Genomic DNA, 20,602 nt, shown 5'->3' with positions numbered 1-20,602 from the left:
GTGATGTTCCAGTCCTGCTGCCCTCAGAGCTGGGATTGTTCCGATGAAACTCTTACCCTACCCGTGGGGCAATACCTTGTTCACAGCACTTTCAGTTCTCGAGGAGTGTGATAAGTCTGTTAACTCATTAACACCTCCAGCCTACAGGAGACTTGGCTTCCATCCTCTTGAACAGCCTCTGGCCCCTCGCTCCAGGAAGTTATTCTGCAGTTTCTGTTTTGCTTTCCTTTCCTGCTGAGCCAGGCTGGCTTTTAGTTCCTACCATGAAGCTCCTGAATGCTGCTGTATTCTTTATTCTTGTGCTCGCTTTGACACCAGCTTTGGACCCTCTCAGCACTTCAGCCTTTATGAGGAGTGCTGATGTCACCTGGCAGCTCCTCTGCCCTCACTCCTGACTCAAGCACAGTCTCCTGGAGGGCTGCAATATGAACGACATGCTGAACTTCTCAGGTAAGGCAGTGGCAAGGGCACCTTGAGCCAAGTTATCAGTGGGACCAGCTGGTGGTAAGGGCTTCCTTTTCAATGCCAGCTTCCTTTGGGGTGGTTGTGGAACCCATGGTGGCTCTAGAGGGCAAAGTCTGTACTAACACAATGCTGCTTATCCCACAAGGGGGTTGTGTACCCTGCTTCTCATGGCACTACTGGAGCATCTTCCTTGCTAGCGTCTTGGTTTATATTGGCAAAGGCAGGCAACATTCCGGAGGTGAATTCAAGGCTAAGAGCTAATGAAATAATCCCACATCTTCTTGAGATGGACACCCCCCAGTGGTATCCCACACCCCAGCCTGTAATACATCTCAAACGAGCAGCAGTTAGTGGTAGGTCTAGATTCAAAACATGCTGCTTCACTTCCCTGAGACAAGCAGGCTGACAATCCTCAGCAACTGGGGAAGAAAGCACTGTTTCACCCTGCCTGCTGGGAGCTAGTGCATGGTCTGAAAAAGAGCTACACAACCTTTTAACCATAAACTCCTGATCCTGCCACCTGGAAATCCCCTTCCCTTTATCATGGGATTGCAAATATTGCTTCATTTCAGAGCTGGGATGCAGATTTCAAAACAAATCCTCAACTCCGGGAGACCCGTGTGCCACCAGGTACTTCAGTATGTCACTTCCTACCAGCTCTGGATTCGGCTGCTTGCAAACAGGCTGTTTTCTAGTACTTGAGCCCCTGAAACACTTTTGAAAGAGATCTTGATACAGCAACAGAAGCACGTTTTCCTATAAATGCGAGATATGCTAGATGCCACAAACAGTTGACAAGCATTTAGCACATGCCGTGAACAAGCCCGCAAATACATTAGATCCCATCGCAGGACTTTACAGAAGGCAGCAGCCACACCGCCACTGGGACCTTTGCCTGTCGTACCAACCGCTTGTTTCCCATCAACGCCACCGAGTCTGATTCACCGCGCCGGCCGCGGCGGCCCCAGCAACGGCACGCGCGGCGGGGGAGGGCGGGGCGGGGCGAGGCGGGGGAGGGGCGGGACCGGGCCCAGCAGGCCGCGCCCCCCCGCCCCGTCGCACCTCGCTGCCCGAAGCTCTGAATGTGTCACGCCGCGCCCGCAGCGCCATCTCCCCGCCCCCCCGGGACGTCACGGCCCACCGACGCCATCAGCAGGGCAGCGATGCCGCCCGTGCCCTTCACAAAGATGGGAGCGGCGGCTACGGGTGGGGCGGGCGCTGCCGGCGGCGGGCGGAAGCGGGCGGGGTGCGGAGCCGCGCGGAGCCGCCATGCTGCGGGCGGCCGGGGCGCTGTGGCTGCTGCTGCCGGGGCTGGCGGCGCTGGAGCCGCTCAGCGTGGGCCTGGCCATCGGCGTCGCCTCGGCCATCACCGGCTACCTGTCCCACCCCAGATTCTACTGCCGCTACGTGGAGTGCTGCCCCAGCGGCGGGCAGCGGCTCAACGCCACCGGTACGGTGGGGCCGAGGGGTCGCCGGGCCGCGCTGGGCGCCCAGCCCTGCCCTGGAACTTGGCCGGGGCAGCGGCCACGCCGAGCTCGTCTGCTGCGCGGCCACTGGCCGACACCCGTTGGTGGCCATGCCGAGCTCGCCCGGTGTGTGACCAGTGACCGACATCCATCAGTGGCCATGCCAAGCTCGCCTGGTGCATGGCCACTGACGGGCATCCATCGGTGGCCATACCAAGCTCGCCTGCCTGGTGTGTGGCCAGTGACTGACACCCGTTGGTGGCCATGTGATGCTGATCTCTCCCTCTCCTTACAGCGCTGAAGGCGCAGCTGGATGCCAAACTCTTTGGGCAGCACCTGGCGAAGGACGTCGTGTTGAAGGCGGTGACGGGCTTCAGCAACAACCCTAGCCCCAAGAAGCCGCTGATGCTCTCGCTCCATGGCTGGGCTGGCACTGGCAAGAACTTCCTCAGCCAGATCCTGGCGGAGCACATCCACCCTGCCGGCCTGCGCAGCAAGTTCGTCCATCTCTTCTTGGCCACTCTGCACTTCCCCCACCACGATGAGCTCAAGCTCTACAAGGTGAGGAGGTGCACAGGGTCATTCTGTTACTCCCTGTCCTGAGACCTCCTAGCAGAGGAGGTCGGCTGTTTGTGCTGCACATGTCCCTCAGATACCTGGCAGCTGGAGCTGTACAGCAATGTGTTTCCAAAACTGGTGTTTAAGAGAGATGGAGGGGGAAATACATACGGAAGGTGAAAGAGAACGGCACCAGAAAGCCAATAAATCCATAGTGAGAGTAATTTCCTAGTGCTGTCCTCTCACTGGTGCCATCTGCTGATTTCTGCGGTGCTTGCTGTTGGGAAAGAACTCCGTCCTTGAAACTGCGTGTACTGGCTGGCTGCGATGGAGGTAACTTTCCCCATAGCAGCCCCTGCAGTGCCATGTGTTGCATTTGTGGCTGAAACACTGTTGGTAATGCACCAATGTTTTGATTGTTATGAAACAGTGCTTGCATAGTCTCAGAGCTTGCTTCCCGCCGCCCCCTCCCCCCCAACAAATAAATTGGGTGGGCAAGAGGCTGGGAGGAGATACAGCCAGAACAGCTGACCCCAGTTGTCCAAAGGGATATGCTGTCATGCTCAGCAATAAAAACTGGGGTAGAAGGAGGAAAAAGTGGGGGGGCATTAGCTTCTGAGGTGGTTGTGGCTCTAATGCTGCCTGGGTTTTGGCCTGCATGTGTCAGGGTGTGAGTGATTCCCTTTGCTTGTGTTTTCTCTCTTTCCATCACCTATCAAACTGTCTTTATCTTGAACCATTATTTTTCTCACTTTTATTCTTTGTCCTCTCTCCCTGCTCCTGCTGGGGTGCTTGGCTGCTGGCCAGGTCAACCCATCATGCACTGTGCAATGAGAAGGTGTGGCCTGCATGAGAGATTTTTCAAGTGCCTTCATTACTCGACATTGGAGAATTCTGATCATCTTATTTTAATGTTTGAAGGTACCCAAAACTGATGTACCGATAGATGTGGTTTCCGTATGAAAGACAGAACACTGATGCTTTTAAAATAAACAGGAAGTTTTCCCTTCTTCAAGACTTCCCATCTTAGCTTGGGTTTTGTGTCTTATCCATACACTAAGCAGAAAGATTTAGAAAGTCTTCTCTGTGAGCAGGAAAATAATTCACATTTAAATTCAGTGTCACATGTCAAAAGGATCAGTCACAGAGTTTATGGTCCTCTCTTCAGGAAAAAGTATAACCAGTGAGTATGAGATGCTGACATTTGAAAGGGTGTCCCTAGGGTCTGTCACATACAAGCATCTTGCAGTACATCCCAAAGAGACCTAGTTTTTCAGTGTTTTTCGACCTCTTATTCCAGGAGCAACTGCAGAACTGGATTCGGGGCAACGTCAGTGCCTGTCCTCACTCTGTCTTCATTTTTGATGAGATGGACAAAATGCATCCAGGTCTTATTGATGCCATCAAGCCATTCTTAGACTATTACGAGCAAGTTGATGGAGTGTCCTACAGGAAAGCCATCTTCATCTTCCTCAGGTCTGTAGCACCTATTTCAGTCATTTTGAGTTACTAAGATAAATCTGTGTTTATGATGATAATGATGTTCCTAAGGGACCTCATTCAAAAAACAGCAGAAGAACCACTCTGGAGTGAAGACCCTCTCTATAAAGACAGAGGGGAGCACTGTGAGCTCTTGTGTGACCTGTGGCTGTAGCGGAGCAGGTCTGATGCCATCCGGCAGACCACTGCAGTGGGCTGGGCTCACGAGCCTGGCCCAGAGCACAGATGGTGGTGGGGAAGTTATCTGGGATGGGTGCACTGCGTACTGGGTCTGGCTGGCATGGAGTTAACCATCCTCACAGCAGTCAGTTTGGTGCTATGTTCAGGATTTGTGGCTAAAACAGTGTTGATAACACACCAATGTTTTGTCTGTTTCTGGATGGTGCTTGCAAAGCCTCAAGGCTTTCTCTTTTTCCCATGCTGTTCCCAGCAAGTAGGCTGGGGTGGGCAAGAGGATGGCAGGACAAACAGCTGGGACAGCTGACCTGAACTGGCCAAGAGAGCATTCAAGACCTTGTCATGTCGTGCTCAACAATAAAAACTGGGGGTAGCGAAAGAAGGGAGGATTTCAGCTTCCAAGGTGATGGTTCTTCAGAGACTGCCTGGACATTAGTCTTACTGTGGGGGTGGTGAGTGATTTTCTTAGCCTTCCTTGAGGTTTTTGTCTCCTCTTTTCATTACCTATTAAACTGTCTTTATATTGACCCACAAGTCTTTTCACTTTTGTTCTTCCTATTTTCTCCTTCAGTTCCGCTGAGGTGGGAGAGGATAAGCAAGCTCTGCGTAGGTGCTTGGCTGCTGGCTGGTGTCAACCCACCACACACTGATGGCTATTTAAAACACTGGAGACTTTCCCTAAATTTTGGCTTGCAGGATGCTGTTGACATCAAGAAGATAGCAATACATGTAACTGGCTAAAAAAGAAATTCTGGCTCAGTTGTGTTTGTATTCACTACTGGCCTTTTTTCTTTTATGAATAGCAATGCAGGTGGTGACTTAATTAATAAAGCGGCTCTGGACTTCTGGACAAATGGAAAGCACAGGGAAGACATTCAGCTGAAAGACCTGGAGCCCATGCTATCTGTAGGAGTCTTCAATAACAAGAATAGTAAGTTGCTTTCCCCAGAAAATAGGAAATTCACTTTACTTTGTAACACAGGGTTCATCTCTGCAATCTGTACTGCAGCTTACCTTGACCCTGCCCTGCTTCTGTGCCTCACCTTCCTACAGTGCCCTGGCCCCATGCCCTTCTGTCCCTTCACTTTAGTGTCATGCCATCACAAGAGAATTTTCAGCACAGATCTTGCTCTGTGTGCCACTGATGGGTAGCAGTGGCAACTGGGGGGTACCATCAGTCTGATCCATCCAGCTAACTGGCATGCTGTTCTTCCCTGGGCAGTGGTTGAGACAAACCCCTTTGGGAATTCAGTCTGGCCTGTGGTCCTACCTTATGCAGGCTCAAGTGTAGAGAAATTCCTGCCTATGATTGTTCCTCCCCCAACTCCTCTAGGTGGACTGTGGCACAGCAGCCTCGTTGACAGGAACCTCATTGACTACTTTGTCCCCTTCCTGCCCCTGGAGCACAAGCACGTGAAGATGTGTGTCAGGGCTGAAATGATATCCCGTGGCTATGCTGTCGATGAGAAGGTTGTTCAAGCAGTGGCTGATGAGATGACATTCTTCCCAAAAGAGCAGAAAATCTACTCTGATAAAGGCTGCAAGACTGTACAGGCTAAGCTGGATATTCACGAAGACATGATGAGAGATACAAAAGCCAAGGGTTAATTGCCCCTCAGGTCTCCAAAGCACTTTCAGAGCTTTTGGGAATCTGTGTATTTGCACTGAAGCATTTTTTACTATTGCAGGGAGTATGGTGAAAATACTAGTGAGATGAATACTAGTGAGCTGTGTGGGCTTTTTAACTTTTTTTTTTTTTTTAAGTTAACATCCCACTGTGCATCTCTAAACTGACTGGTATCCAAATGCATCCAAATGGTATCCAAAACTCTAGGTCTTCCTAAGCAGATGGACCCATCTGAGGCATATGACTATCACAACATGCTAGGCCAGTCTCCTGTTCTTAATCAGAACAATCTCTCATGAGGATTTGACTGTTAGAGCTTCTCAGGCTAATCTGTGTGCAGGCTCCCAGGCCTGAAGTCTGCAAGATCTTTAGTAGTCCCTCCCAGCTACACCCAAGAGTCTAGGACTGGGTAATGCTGCTCTCGCCTTGCTTGGAAGACATTTTCATGGCAGAAAGTTATTTTTAGTAGTGTATTTTTATACTGAAGTGTAAGCAGCAGTAATACAAAGCTCTTCCTAGAGTGCCACAGAGAAGGCAGTATGGGAAATGGGAGCAATCAACAATCCCACACCTTCTAGGCAAGTATGTTTTATAATAGCTTTTAACGTTAAATAATGGCTGTGTGGAAAGGTGAGCAATAGGAAGCTGCGAAGGATTGAGTTAACCTTCACCCACTGGTAAGGCTGAGGTTTAAAACTGTTGCAAGCTTTAACTCTTTTGTACTCCATCACTTGCGGATCAGATAGCGTACTGCAAGACAGAAGTGCCTATCATTTAGTTGATTGTAGTGTGTTTTTTAAACTGCTGTGAGGGATTGGGCTGTTTTTGTGCTGCAGCATCCATTCCCTCACTTGTACTTAAACTTGCTTTAACATGTGATACAAACTTACAGGTCTCAACACTTACTACATTAATTCAAATTACAACAGAGATCTTAGCATTTATGTTAAAGTCTTAATTAAAAAGTGTCAATTACCTTTTACAGCCCCATCTGGATTTTGTCAAATGTTGGCAAACTGTTCATGCTGATGCAATCTCCAGAGCCAAATGTTAGCTAGCCATTAACCTTGGGACATTGGACTGCTGCTTTTCATGTTTTCCCTGTTAACTGACTTACTTGTAGGTATACACGCTGCATCCGGTTTCAGTTACTTCAAATATGAAATACTCGTGCAATTTCAAAACACTAAATACTGCTACCATACTGCAGTTGGAATAAATCTCAAATAATTTTTCTCTTTTGGTTTAATCATTTTCAGCTGTAGGAAAGCACTAATTTATGCAGTTTTCAATTGGCTCTACCACAGCTTTCTGTTAAGCTTCCTTTATTCTTAAACATTTGTTCGTAACAATTGATAAGCAGGTTAAATAGCCTCTTGATATTAAAACATGTTGAGTCATCCAACAGCACAGTAAGGAATTCAGCAGTTAAATACACCTCAGTAGAAACAAACACCTGTGAATAAGCTTTAAAGTCTCTGCCTGCCCTGCTTCATGGTTATTAGTGGGTATCTCTGACCACACTGCCAGGCACTGCAGGACAAGTAGGCCTCACGTTGCCTGTTTAGCCATTCCTCTGTGCACTGTGTCTGGAGAGCTGTCATTCAAGGCAGCACTTCACCTTTTCTTTAGGTAGCAACAGCTTTCATCGTATCTCTGTGGGCCAGAGCACCTGCAGCCTGTCTAGCACTGAAAGCAAGCCAGCGCGTAACGGCCGAATTCAAGGGAGGTACAGCTGCTGGCATCAACTCACACCTCACTGAACAGTCAGGTGTCCACGCTTGTGCACCATGGCTTGTGCTATAATGATGCACAAGGAAACTAATTAACAAAGCATATATGGAAGTGTAAGCGGTCTTACTCATCAGGACTTTGTACTATGCCTGTGCTACTCTGCACACATGGCAGCTTGGCTGGTTGGCCCAGGGCATCAGGCAGACACATCTCTAGAGCTACGCTGCCTCTTTCTGTCAAGAGAAGAGCACTTTGCTGTATTTTAACCATAACCTCTCATTTTATAAGCACAGCATCAGATCTTGGAACATTCCCTGCAGGAAAAGGGTTGAATTGAAACAGCAGTTGCTTGTACTGGACTTTGGTAAGAACAAAATTCAGTCTCGGTGACTACTCAGCTACTTTCACCTGGCCCATGGACTGTTTCTCTAGGGATCAGACATTTCCCCCCCGTTGGACATTTTCCTTTAACTTGTCTGATCCAGTTTTAAGTGGCCTGTTAAAAAGAATAATGGCCAAAGTTACCCAGTCACAGCAAGAAAGAGAAGGTGAGGACCTCAGCTTTGAAACCATACAGCCTAAAGGGGAGGAATAATGACAGGACTGCAAGGATCAAATGTGGGAATTTCAGGCACACTTACTTCTTTTACCCAGATGGAGGTCTCCTAGCCAGGTGTCATGAAAATTAACTCTATCCCAGCCAAAACCCAGCATATCGGGTCTGCTTTCAAGAACAAAACAGATACTAAACAGAGGCACTCCCCACCCTTTGAACATCATTACTACACCCTCTAGAGCAGGGGTCCTCAAACTATGGCCCGCGGGCCAGATACGGCCCCCCAGGATCCTCGGTCCAGCCCCCGGTATTTACAGACACACACACCCCCCGCGGGGGTTGGGGGGGGTGGAAACCAAGCAGCCGCAGATGACTGCCTGCCACTTCATCGGCGCCGGCCTGCTGGTTAAAAAGTTTGAGGACCCCTGGTCTAGAGGAAGCTTCCATCCACCCTAAGCCATCTAGGGCTATGATACAATGAACTACTTGCTACGAATCTGTATCAAATCAAGTTATCAATGCTGCAATGGCACACAAAGCAGAACTATTTAAGGCTGGAGACCCACAATACTGCTTGGTTGAACTGTTTCTTTTGATGAGAAGGAACCAGATAGTAGTAAAAGTTTATTGTTTCCACGTCTTCTTTTTTCCATTAGCCAGTCATTTGCTATAATCAGGTCAAACACACAGATAAATACCCAAGTTCAAAGCACACATTTGTTGACAAACACTGGGACTGACAATTTGCATATTACAACTTCAGAGCAAAACTGGACAGCTGGGAGTCTTACTGGCCGTTTTTTTCTCCCCTTACGGAGAAAACTTCAAGATGCTGCCACTGAAAGTGTGGATGGCTTCAATCAGAGCCTGTAAGGTGTTCAGTCAGTGGTTATCACAGTGGGAGGAGGAGATGAGAAGGGTTTTAACTAGTCTCTAGAAGACAAGTTCATTCTTATGATACTGTTGAGCACATATGCATCTAGAAAGTCTGCCTCTACAAAAACCATGCGAGTGCATTTAGCACCAATGGTCTAGCAGTGCAGTTTCTACTGCAAACTTCATTTGTTTCTCTTTCAGCAGGTAGCAAAGAGTCACATCTCCCATATCTATTCCCTTTGAACTCAAGAAAGGAGATACTGGTATTCAAGCACAGCTGAACACCTCACGCAGAACCTCAGTATGCTCTTCCTCAACAAGTAGCAAGTTTGTACAAAATTAACATCAAATCACTCAATGCAAAGAACACCAGAAGTTAGCTAAGAAACACACTTCCAATGAGAAAAGTTTATTTTGAATAGAAACTGGAGTGAAAAAAAGCCTCTGCAGTGCTCGCATTCAGAAACAAGTCTAACACTCTTTGCAGTAACTTCCATTGACAGATTTAACTTTTTTTTTTTTTTTTTTTTTTTTTTTTTTTTTTTACCAAATGCCTTTAGATCAATCTTCATCCCTGCCTCAGAGGCACACAGTATTGTGAGAAGATGAAAATGGGAAAACCCTGCAAGCCAGCCCCCGAATTCTACATGTAGATGAAGAGGAGAAACCTCTTTTCCTTGGTGTAAAATTTAACCTGTACATGTTTCCTATTAGGTTACACCCATTCCATGAGGCTGACTCACCAGACAGCACACCTGAGCACACTCTCCCTCCCGAGATCACTCCTGGGAGAGCATGCTGTGGGCAACTGCATACTTAAAACCACCCAAAAAAGGAACCAACTACATGGATGTGGCAGTCAAGGACTTCAACTCACTTCCCTGTAATATGAAGTCCACTCCTCTGAACACTGTTGACACCAAAGAGTTTCATATTCTTGGTTTGACATGCAGAAGACCAAATTATACAACTGTTTCGAGAAAGATAATGGTACTGCATGATGTTGGATAGAAGACTCAGAATTTTTTTTTAATTACAGAATCCCCCCTTATCTTTACCAGAGCCAAGCTGTTCAAGGGAAAAAGACACATATTCTGCTTTTAATGCAGTTACAGGATTATTCCCACACAAGCCCAATGAAGGCTTTCACAGACATAGGAACTTTGATTAAAATTCTCAATATTGTCTAGGGATCATCCACATCAAACCAAAATCCAATTAAAATTGGGTCATAGTCTCAGTCCTTATGTACATGCCAACTGCCTGCCAATGGGTTCTGATGATCGACACATGATCCGAGAGGAGTCCTTGGCACTGTCAGACAGAGACCCCCGCATTCACAATGTGGTTTGTTCTTACTTGACAACACAAGGCTGAAGTACCTGGGAGTTGTGACTAGTGACAGAATAAAAATGCAGAGGCACTGCTGCTTATTTACACACCAGTTTTAAAATAATGTTCCTTCCTTTAAAAAGTGCTTAAAAATGAAATGTCCTGGGTTTGCCACTTTGTGATTAAGTTAAATTTGCTTCTTTGCAGGTTGTAGCAATAAAGTGTTAGAAGTCATAGTAATAATCCAGCTTTGCATCCACAGTTTTACATCCTTTATCTGAATAAATTCTCTCCTCTCTGGGGAAATAGGTCATCTCATCAGCTATTCTGGTTAAAATGTCTTCATCCACAGCATAGCCACGTGATTCAATCTCAACCCTAACACACATCTTCACATGTTTGTATTCCAGAGGCAGGAAAGGAACAAAGTAGTCAATGAGATTTCTATCAATCAAGGTGCTGTGCCAAAATCCACCTACAAAGGGAAAGAGAAGGGTTTGTTACTACTCCTCTAGTTAACACTACTATGGGTTGAATGGGAACAAGAGGCATATCATAGCCCTCTGCTACCTACCAGTAAGAATTCACCTGTGTTTTTAGGGCCCTATAATGCACAAGTCAGTCCAAATACAAGCCCCTGCTCTTGGCACTTTCTGCATAAGTTTTGGACAGACACATAAATGTGGTCCATTGGAGCTGAATGACTGAATGCATTTAAGCATGGCTCCCCAGGTGCTAGTCTCATATATTCCCCTCTCTCAACTAGGCAAGAACAGATTTTCTATCTCACACCAGCTCTCGTGGCCCAGCTTCCTTGCTCATTTTTTTGGACCGTGCATCTCACGTTTCTAAAAAACTACAGTAATGATAGTTATAATGCACCATTATGTTAAAACCCCTTTTCACCAGGAGTCCTGCGTGAGCAAACCTAGGAAGCACTGGACTGCCCACAGCAGGGCTGGCACGTCTGCTTGTTGCTCCTAAATAGCTGCCTGAAGGCTTTTAACAGACAGAGATATAGGCTAAGTGGGTTGGGGGCCAAGGAGGTGGCTTCCCCATAATAAAACATTTTATTGGTTAAAGGTTTTTCAGCTACCGCAATATCTAGCCTTACTGTCAGGATTTCTGTTTGCTTTCCCTTTAGCCCATTAGTATGTCAATAAATGCATAGTGTAGACTTCCCCCAACACGTGCAATCCAACAGACAGCAAACCCACTGGTAGCCAAGGTGTACACATTTCATCTCTAAATGCTGAATGACTGTAGGCCCCAAAACTGCATTGTGGCTCCTGGCTAGTAAAAATCAGAGGCCACATCAAGTAGAAAACATAGCTGTAAAAACGCAACAAAATGCAGCCCATCCCTTTGTGGAAATTTTACTACCTCAAAAACAATCACAGTTTTACTCACTGTTTTTGTTATTGAAAACAGACACAGACAATGCATTTTGGATATCTGTGAGCTGTATATCTTCCCTTGTCCTCCCATTTCTCCAGAAGTCTAGTGCCACCTCTGTTATCTTTTCAGCTCCTGCATTGCTAAATAAAGGAAAAAGATTATAGCTCAAGGTAGCTTTGAAAGGCTTTGAGTGTACAGAACAACAAACCTGAGAAGCCTCCTCTTACCTGAGGAATATGAAGATGGCTTGTCGGTAAGACAAGCCATCCAGAAGCTCATAGTAGTCCAAGAATGGCTTAATGGAGTCAATGAGTCCTGCATGCATTTTATCCATTTCATCAAATATGAAGAGTGATCTGGGACAGATGCTCACATTTCCCCGAATCCACGACTGCAACTGATCCTGAGTGGCACACAAATAAAAGATGCTGAAAAGGTTTGTGTCGAAAAGTCAGAATATAGCACTTCTGCTTAATGACCTTTGTCCTGAAAGAGTGATTTTAATGGTGTCATTTTAATAGCTTTGGCTTCTTGACTAAAACATGGTTAAAAGCTGTAAATAAAACCTTTTACCAAAATCTCGTGCTGGTTCTGAAAAATTTAAAGACACCAAGAGACAGGATGGGACAAGCAGAAAATCTCCTCATGAGAAAGATATTCCTGTAAACATAACAAAAATGAAAGTGCACAGTAGGACAAGGGACGGGTACTACCAAGGAACAGCAACAAAAAGCAAAGCCCTGACAAGAGGATTAGACCAAAGTACTGCCAAAAGTAAACATCCTTAGGTGTCAAAGCTACAAACAGTACCAAATTTGCTACCTGAGCAGCACCAGAAATTGCACCTGCAGTCACTGGCAGAAGCAGAAACAGAATTCAGTTCTCACCCCGTGCTTTAATAATTCAGCAGTTAAAAGAAGACAATTACAAGCCCTTCTTAAACACAGTATTGTTCAGAAGGGCTAACAGATTCTTCCACTTAAGTTAAATTTAAGATCAATAAATGAAGTAACGAGGGGCGGGGGAGGGGTTGATCTGCTGGCCAATGAAAGAGAAGTAACTGTTCTGACCATTTCCAATGATTCATCATTTTTATATTCACTGTTACTTAGCCCCGAACTGCAGAGGCAGCACAGGAGTGGCATCAGGTGTATTGTGGGTAAGAAGCAATGGTTTCTCCTACTGCCTTGGGCAGCAAGTTTCCCAAACAAATTCACCTCAAATCAAAAAAGGATTAATTTTACTTTAAAACAACTCAGTTGCAAGAAGGAGAAAAGTAAGCTCTAAAAGAGGAAAGAGGCATCTCCTCTATTTAGAAATCAGGTTTGTAGACCATCCTGTTCCCATTTTTAACATATACAAACTGAATATAAACATTCAGTACTACAAGACAGTGGTTCTCATTCAAATTCTGCTGTTAACAAAGTCAGAACAAAAAAACTCGCAGAAAACATGCATCTGGGCTACCGCTCCACATGATTACCACCAGCCTACAGAACTGTGCTGACACTTAACAAACTGACAGATCAATTCTGAACACATTTATCTGTACCTTTCTGACAACAGAGTATTTTGTGATTTTATTTTACGGCTGGGAAATGGATGCACAGAAAAAACTAAATTACCTGCTCAGGGTGCATTAAAACTGGCAACTACACCCATGCCTCAGAGAGCAAGCTTCAGCTTGCCATGGTACCTGACACACTTGGAAGTCACTGGCTGGTTCCCCAGAGTCATGAACCATTAGTTTTTTGCAGCACCCACTAGCATACCACCTAACCACAGAAATCTGATGAATTGCAGCACCTGCTTACCCTTAAGTCAGTCACATCTCTTAAGCAAAGTGTTGTATGAAAATTAACCATTATTGTTCGTCCCTAAAGAGAGGCTCAACACATGCAAACAACTTTGGACTCATGGGAAACCCATGTTGATGGATGTTAGGATTTACAAGATTCCAAAGATGGCACAGGCTATATTTCACTGCATAAAATAACATCTAGGTTTCTAGTACTGATCAAGCCATAGCATTTGCAATTCACTGCAACAGAGCCGTGTCCCACTGCCACGGGTTCCATAGCACACTCTTACCTTGTAGAGATTGATGCTGTGAGCGTGAGGAAAATGTAAAGTTGCCACAAACTGATGGACATATTTACTTTTCAGACCTCTTTTATAAATGCTTTCTGCAACTATCTTACTGACAAAGTTTTTGCCTGTTCCAGTCCACCCGTGCAAGGACAGCGCAAGAGGCTTTTTGGTGTTGGTGTTGTTCAAGAAGCCCTTCACAGCCTTGACAACCACCTTGTTCACTAGGTGCTGCCCGAACAGCCTCCTGTCCAAGTTCTCCTGCAGAGCTGGAGAGAGAGACCCCACCGTCAGCAGCGACCGGCACGGGGTCGCACCGCCTGCTGCCCCCCTCCGAGGGCCCAGCACCCGCCCCGGCACAAAGGCTGACAGGCCCAGGCCAGGGGGCGAAGGGCCGGGCTGCAGCAGTGCCCCACGGGGAGGCCCCACGGGCCCGGCCCGGCTCCCGGGGCCTCTGCACCCCCAACCGCCCTCCTGCCACCTCCATAACGCCTCCTGAGCCCGCCCCGGCCCCGCACCGGCAGCGGCGCGCTGGTCCTGCCGCTGGAGACAGCACTCCCTGAAGTAGCAGTAGAGGCGCGGGTAGGAGATGAAGCCGGTGAGGGCCGAGGCGGCGGCGCCCGCGATCGCTAGCCCCAGGCTGATAGGCTCCACGGCGCTCACGGGCCTGAGGAGCAGCAGCACCAGCCCCCAGGCCACCCGCAGCGTGCCCCGCCGCAGCTTCATAGCCCGCCCGGCTCTGCCGCCGCACCGCCCCGCCGCCCCCGCTTCCGCCCCGCAACGCCGCTTCCGCCGCCGCCATCTTGGGTGCGGGCAGAGGCGGGGCTGGCACGGAGGGCGGCGCTGCGGGACGGCCCCGCGCGGCGCGCCTGGGAGCCCTGCCTTCAGGCTCGGACGTTGTATGCGCGGTGCCGCGCTTGCTGCTACGCAGGGGGGATGCCATCCCCGACCTGCAAGGGGGCACAGGCTCAGAGACTTTTCCTTTTTAATTAAAAAAAAAAAAAAAAAAAAAAAAAGAGAGAGAGAGAGTAAAATCTGGGGCTCTCTCACCCCTCCCTGGAGTTTCCACTCCTGAGTGACCAGACATAGGTGCCTGCACAGCCATGGGACACCCTGGCCCTCATTACCACCAGCACCTGGAAACTGTTGATGTGTGTCCCAGAAGAAAAAATATCATTTAAAATCCCTCAAAACCACTTTTACTATTTTCAAGTTCCAAGCCCTCCTTCAAGCTCCCGCACATCACACCTCCAGGGAAGACATGGCCAACACCGGTGGTGGGGCCTCTGCCATCTGGACCTGGTCATAAGAGCTGAGAATGAGACTTTCCTCCAGTAGTTACAACCTGATCCAATGTTCTTCTTCGCAGCCAAAATAAATTGCAGTAAACTGCTACAGAAGTAAGTCTACAGGGAGAAAAAGATACAAACCAACAGGGCACATGACAGCAGCGACCCAGTGACAGTTTATGCTGTTTCTCGTGCTGATAGCAGACCCAGTGAGGCAGCAGCAGGCGCAGCTCTGCAGCACTGGCCAGCCGGGTGCAGGAACTGCAGCACTGAACATGCTGCTGCAGCATTACTATACAGCAAAGACCCTTGGGAACAAACAAGAAGTCCCTTACAAAGTTACATTCAAGCAAACAGGCTTTAAACCTTCCCTTTATATTTGCAAGGCAAACAGCACTGCTGCTTTTAAAGGATCTTTTTTTTTTTTTTCATATTTATGATGGTTAAAGAACGTTAAAAGCAACTTTGTCTTCTTGCCGAAAGAATGCCAACCATGAAAGCTCACATTTTTATAAATGAAGTTTTATAACTGAAAATATACAAGATTTTATTGACCGAAGAGTTCACAACCACCTGCAAACAGATTCACTACAAGATCACAAGGACAGCTTTGTAGGCTAACACCAGCACGTGAAGGTAGCAACTCTCCCCAACTTCACTTCAGGTCACTGACACAAAATCCTTTATTAGCGGAAAATGAGAATTGCAAAGACTTCAGTCCATGTTCATCAGTATCGCCTATTCATCTTCTTGAATTTCTCATAGTGATAATCATCTGTTGCTTTTTCATTGAGTGGACGTTTGCGATTTGGAGGAGACCCTTCAAAAGAAAGGTGAGGAAATACTATTTCCCTGTCCTTCCACAGGAGATGCTTCCTTAACTCCACCACTTCCCTTATACAGCCCCTTGCTATGTAAAATGCTATTGCTTTACCCGTCAGTGCTCCCCAGGGGTGCAACCCTTGCTATTCCAGCTTTCATCAAACCCTTGCCAGCCTGCTTTGGCAACATGTTTCAGTTGTGACCTTTGCTACTCCACCCTTGGGCATCTCTAAAGACATCCTCCATTGCGAGGGCTTCGGGTGTGACCTGACCTAGTAGCAGCACATCAAGTGTAACAGCCCCTCATGAACTTCAGACTGCCCTGTTTCCTCACTATCTCAGGAGCCAGATCATTTTTCAGTGTGAGACCCCTGAGGAGTTTCAGTGCCTCTCCTTACAACATTTCAGGTGAGGAACTTACGCTCGGGTTCTGGCCTCTCTGTATCCCCCACTCTCAGCGGACGGGGCTTTGGCTCTTCTTTGTTCCTTCGCACTGGTGCATTTAGCTCCTCATGATAAACTGAAAGAGGGAAAACATCAGATAAGGCAGACAGATGCATTTCTATGGCATTTGTTACAACTGATCTTTAGCAGAAACAATAGAACCCCAGAACAAGCATTCTTGTAATTGGGTTCTGTGGAGAATCAATACACACAAGATGTGCTACTGAAATTTGCTGTATCCCAGTTCCATCAGAAGTGGCCCCGAGACTCTTCATTTCCTTCAGAATACACAAACCTGACTCCAAATCACCCCTGTAAGAATGGTCAGACACACAGAAGGCTGCCTTTCCCCCAGATGGCTGTGGTATGAGAAGCTCTCCTGGAAATTAATTCCCATCTCTGCTGGTCTACTAAGGTATATGTATTCTTGACCACCTGTCTGCTTTGGCAGCCTACAGAATGGATTCTCTCAATTATAAACCATCATTTATCATAGCTGACAAGGCAGGCATTTCAAGCACGCACTCAAGACACAACTTAAAAAGTCTTGTAATTTATGAGGTAGTGTCAGCTGGGAGTTCAAGAGCAGAAAGTCCAGCTATGAGTAGTATGTCTCTCTCCTTTCTGACAGATGGAAGAAGATGACCAGACCAGGTGGGGTCTATATGAACATCCCAGAACAAAGAATCAGACAGCTGCTTGTCTAATTTCTCCTGCATCAGACCCTGTCCCAACTGTTTTCTTCAGCAGAGGGGGTCACGCCTGGGTCAGGAGAGCCATGCAAGACTTACATCTGTTGTGCTGGACATAGTTAACAGCCATGTTGGTGGGAACAAAGGAAGTTTCGCTGTCTTTCTTTTTGTTCTGCTGCTCTGCCAGCAGTTTGGCCTTGGCCTCTTCTGTTGAGATGATGTTTTTTATTTTTGCGCTAGAGGAAAAACAAAGAAAAAAGTACCGATTCATATTTTAAAAGGGTAGTAGGTATAGAAATGCTAAGTGGATTTCAGTGATAGTAATAGCGCTGCTATGGTATTTGATGTGTTTTTGGAGAGAAGGGGCAGTGCTACAGAAACCAATGTTTTGTTTCAAATGTAAAAAAGAAGCTTGCATCTTTAATGCACCCTCTTTCAGTGCAGGGCATAACAGATCCTCCAGAAAGCTGCGAGATTCAAATCACAAAAATTGAGCCTTTTCCCAGAAGCCATATGATGGAGCTGCACTGGAGCCCTACCACTGTGTAGAACATGCTGTGCTACATACCGTGCTGATCCAGAACAAGGCTCAATCCCATCACAGAGCCAAACGGGGCCTGTAGAACCCAACCATGCCACTGCTCTGCCAATCAACAGTTGCTCATCCTGGCAATTCAAGCCATAACCAACAGGTTCTGTGAACCACATACTCAATTCCCAGATCCACTTCAGGAATGCCGCTCAGCATCTGGTTGGACAGCATCTCCTCAGTCTTCTTGGCAGAGGAGACACGAATGTTCTCTGGCAGCTCGTACAGAGAGTCCTCAGCATTCTTAAGTTTCACCTTCTGCTCCTCACTCTCCACAATTCCCTTTCTCTTCTTCAGCTCAGTCTCAATGTACTTCATCCTAAACAGCAGCACACGAGGGACAGAGCATTTAATTCTGTTTTCTGTACTCTGTCCCAGCACAGCTGAGCACAGCTGCATCGCTGCCCCAATAGCTCAGAGAAAGGAAAGAATAATCTCTCCAAAACAGCTCAGCTAACATCAATTGCAAGAAGCAATTGTTCAAGAAGTTACAGGGTTCTCCAAGCTCTTTCACAACCAGTAGGGAAGGCTCCCACTAGTATTTAGTGCCAAGCTAGCTGGTGGGCACCTCCCATCTTTGTCCATGATAAAAAGCCTCACATCTGGCAGCTCAGAGGTGAAAGAGCAAGTGAAAGTTTCAGAGAGAACTGGGAAGATATTCTGGGACTACTCAGAATCCAAGACAAAAAAAAAAAAATAATCGTGAGGGGACACAAACCCCGAATTCAACATCACAGACACAATGCAGCACAACTTACATGTCAGCATCTTCATCCCGCCTGTTGGTTTCAGCTGAGAAGGAAGTTCCCAAGTTTAGATCTTCCTCTTCATTAATCCTGAAGGGAAACCACAATGTTTACTGTTTTAGGTTGTTTTATTTTGTTTGTTTTGGGTTTATTTTGGATTTTACAAATAATTTGACAAGTTAGGGTAACAGCAAGTAGCCAAACTGCATTATGTTAAACTCTTCAAAGCAACACAACTGATTATGTCACCACTAGCTCTCACTGAGTACTAGTTCAGGGAGAGATCTTCAGAGCTCATATGCACCAACCTGTCCTTGCCTCTTTCCTTCAGCTTCTTCATGTCCACCATTCCCCCAGATTTTATCTTAAATGGGTCATCCTGTAAAATAAGAAATAACAAGAAAGCCTGAAGCTTCCCTCTAGTTCAATGCTACTCTCTGAAATCTGGATAAAACCAGAAAACATTTCAGTATTGAGCTATGACATCAGTCCTATCCCAGGCCAGACTTGCATGGTGATCGGCTGGACCACACTGATGGTTACAGATTCATTACATCTTAGTGCCGAGGTGATGAAAGTGTCTAACACTTACCACAAGTGTTGCTTCTTCTTGCAGCTTCTCTCCCACAAGCAGAGCTACAGCGCTGGTCAAGCAGATAAAGTAAGTAACATTAAGCAGAAGGAAACATACCAACAAGACTGAATTTGTTTGTCGTTCTCTAAATCTAGCAGATTTACACACTGTATTAACATTAAATTGTCAAATCTTTCTAATCCCCCCACATAGATAGAGGAACTAGTACTGTTTTGGGGAGATGAGAAGGTGAGCCACCACAATAAAGAACAAAGTTCACTGCTGGTGCACATTTCAACTAGCTCATCAGCTAATCAATGCCACTAGTTGAGGGGAGAGAGGAAAATTAGGATGGAGTAGGTGTGAAAGTGTCCAATTTAAATCATGTGTGCAGAACAGAAGTAATTTGGTGAAAATCCATGCCGTGGTAAATCCCAATCTTGATCTTTTTCTTCATGGCTAGGATACAGACCAGACTTTGCTCACTTAAACTGACACTGCACACCTGTATCAAAGCCCCCCTCTTTTCCATCTCAGACTTTAATGTAGAAGCTCCTCTACCATGGTTTTGCCACTATCTGACATGTAACAGTTTCTACTGAAAGGAGGCACGTGACAAGAGAGAAATCTACTGTTATACTACACTGTCGGGCAAAACACAACTTCACATCCTTGGTGCCACATCCCTTACCTCACCCCATTGGGTCGCTTTCTGAGGCTCTGAACTTCTTTGGCTTCCTCAACTTTTAACCTAAAGAAAAAACATTTGACTTAGGACTTGATGCTTTGGCTATAATTAACTAACTTAATTTGATTTTCTGCAGTTAACACGGAACCTTCCAGACAGACTTTGCCCTGAACTCCTGCATATCATTGTCCTCTTCTGTGGTTACAGATTAGACAGATTATTTTCTATTCTCCTTTCTTTAAGCAATTCCATTTATTTAAGCAATCACAAGAAAATCCCCATGGCGTCTGCTGCATATGTCCCTTCAAGATGCCTTCCCTCCACTGAGGAAAGCACCACGCAAACGCTGAAAGGCTTTAATAAGAAGCCAATATGGAAAGAACGACCCAAAGATCACCACGCTTAGTTTGCTAAGGCCTCCAGACAATATCCTGCCCACAATAAAACAGACGGTCACTGAGCAATACGGGTTCATGCCGGGCACCTTTACCACTCCGCCCCCCAACCCGCGCCCGGAGGGCTCCGCTCGGGCGGCGGCGCCAGGTGCGGCGGTGGGACGTCACACCGGCAGACAGCGTAAATCCGCAATGTGACGCCACGGCGCGGCGATGCAATGGTGTGACGCGACGAAGTCGTAGCAAAAGGATGCAACGGACGGCGTGACGCAACGCAATGCTGGAACGCTGAAGCATCACGTGACGAGATGACGACACGGCACGATGGCGCGACACGAGCGGACATAGCGCCGCCGGGCGAATGCGGGGCCGGGCACGCCCAGCCGGGCTCTCCGCCGGCTCCCGACCCACCTGACCTCCTCAGCGACCTGCTCGTCCTCCTCCTCCTCCTCGGAGTCCTCCCTCCGCCGGCGGAAGGACTTCTTGGCCGGCATGGCGTCGGCTGCTGCGCCGTCGCGACTCTGCCCCCCCGCCCCAGCCGCGCTGGGCGCGTCGCGCCGCGATGACGCCACAGCGCCGCGACGAA

The 20,602-nt window shown here is 47.2% G+C and overlaps 3 protein-coding genes across 4 annotated transcripts; 1 reads left to right on the top strand and 2 right to left on the bottom strand.

Annotated features, from left to right (window-relative positions):
* The first annotated feature begins 234 nt into the window (after window positions 1–234).
* Window positions 235–7,028, top strand: LOC101912318 (torsin-1B). 2 transcript variants are annotated; one of them, XM_027781880.2, is made up of 5 exons: window positions 235–450; window positions 2,227–2,492; window positions 3,790–3,965; window positions 4,970–5,097; window positions 5,500–7,028. In XM_027781880.2, the coding sequence occupies exons 1-5, from the start codon at window positions 426–428 to the stop codon at window positions 5,772–5,774; spliced, it is 870 nt and encodes a 289-aa protein (XP_027637681.1). In that variant the 5' UTR covers window positions 235–425; the 3' UTR covers window positions 5,775–7,028. The 2 variants fall into 2 exon arrangements, with proteins under 2 accessions (XP_027637681.1, XP_055663410.1); XM_055807435.1 differs by lacking the exon at window positions 235–450 and adding an exon at window positions 1,703–1,915.
* Window positions 7,029–8,694: 1,666 nt separating this feature from the next.
* LOC101915091 (torsin-1A) lies at window positions 8,695–14,547 on the bottom strand. Its single transcript, XM_055807452.1, has 5 exons — window positions 14,296–14,547; window positions 13,781–14,046; window positions 11,917–12,092; window positions 11,702–11,829; window positions 8,695–10,766 (listed from the first exon to the last, which is right to left on the bottom strand). The coding sequence occupies exons 1-5, from the start codon at window positions 14,501–14,503 to the stop codon at window positions 10,516–10,518; spliced, it is 1,029 nt and encodes a 342-aa protein (XP_055663427.1). The 5' UTR covers window positions 14,504–14,547; the 3' UTR covers window positions 8,695–10,515.
* A 1,040-nt stretch (window positions 14,548–15,587) lies between these two features.
* Window positions 15,588–20,559, bottom strand: C1H9orf78 (chromosome 1 C9orf78 homolog). Its single transcript, XM_013296495.3, has 9 exons — window positions 20,428–20,559; window positions 19,625–19,684; window positions 18,952–19,003; window positions 18,668–18,738; window positions 18,372–18,449; window positions 17,735–17,932; window positions 17,124–17,260; window positions 16,310–16,408; window positions 15,588–15,886 (listed from the first exon to the last, which is right to left on the bottom strand). The coding sequence occupies exons 1-9, from the start codon at window positions 20,508–20,510 to the stop codon at window positions 15,795–15,797; spliced, it is 870 nt and encodes a 289-aa protein (XP_013151949.2). The 5' UTR covers window positions 20,511–20,559; the 3' UTR covers window positions 15,588–15,794.
* Window positions 20,560–20,602: the final 43 nt, after the last annotated feature.

The sequence above is a fragment of the Falco peregrinus genome, chromosome 1 (assembly GCF_023634155.1).
Source record: "Falco peregrinus isolate bFalPer1 chromosome 1, bFalPer1.pri, whole genome shotgun sequence".
In the NCBI taxonomy this organism is placed as follows: Eukaryota; Metazoa; Chordata; class Aves; order Falconiformes; family Falconidae; genus Falco; species Falco peregrinus.
The sequence above is the reverse complement of the archived record's forward strand: the minus strand, read 5'-3'. Positions and strand labels throughout refer to the sequence as shown.

Excerpts from the sequence above, each read along its gene's own strand:
- LOC101912318 (XM_055807435.1), top strand. The coding sequence starts at position 1,735 with ATGCTGCGGGCGGCCGGGGCGCTGTGGCTGCTGCTGCCGGGGCTGGCG. Across the intron at positions 1,916-2,226 it reads GCAGCGGCTCAACGCCACCG|CGCTGAAGGCGCAGCTGGAT; the intron begins GTACGGTGGGGC and ends CTCTCCTTACAG. Across the intron at positions 3,966-4,969 it reads GCCATCTTCATCTTCCTCAG|CAATGCAGGTGGTGACTTAA; the intron begins GTCTGTAGCACC and ends TTTTATGAATAG.
- LOC101915091 (XM_055807452.1), bottom strand. The coding sequence starts at position 14,503 with ATGAAGCTGCGGCGGGGCACGCTGCGGGTGGCCTGGGGGCTGGTGCTG. Across the intron at positions 14,047-14,295 it reads GGACCAGCGCGCCGCTGCCG|CTCTGCAGGAGAACTTGGAC; the intron begins GTGCGGGGCCGG and ends CTCTCTCTCCAG. Across the intron at positions 10,767-11,701 it reads TGTTTTCAATAACAAAAACA|GTGGATTTTGGCACAGCACC; the intron begins GTGAGTAAAACT and ends TTCCCTTTGTAG.
- C1H9orf78 (XM_013296495.3), bottom strand. The coding sequence starts at position 20,510 with ATGCCGGCCAAGAAGTCCTTCCGCCGGCGGAGGGAGGACTCCGAGGAG. Across the intron at positions 19,685-20,427 it reads CAGGTCGCTGAGGAGGTCAG|GTTAAAAGTTGAGGAAGCCA; the intron begins GTGGGTCGGGAG and ends TTTTTTCTTTAG. Across the intron at positions 19,004-19,624 it reads AAGCGACCCAATGGGGTGAG|CGCTGTAGCTCTGCTTGTGG; the intron begins GTAAGGGATGTG and ends CTGCTTGACCAG.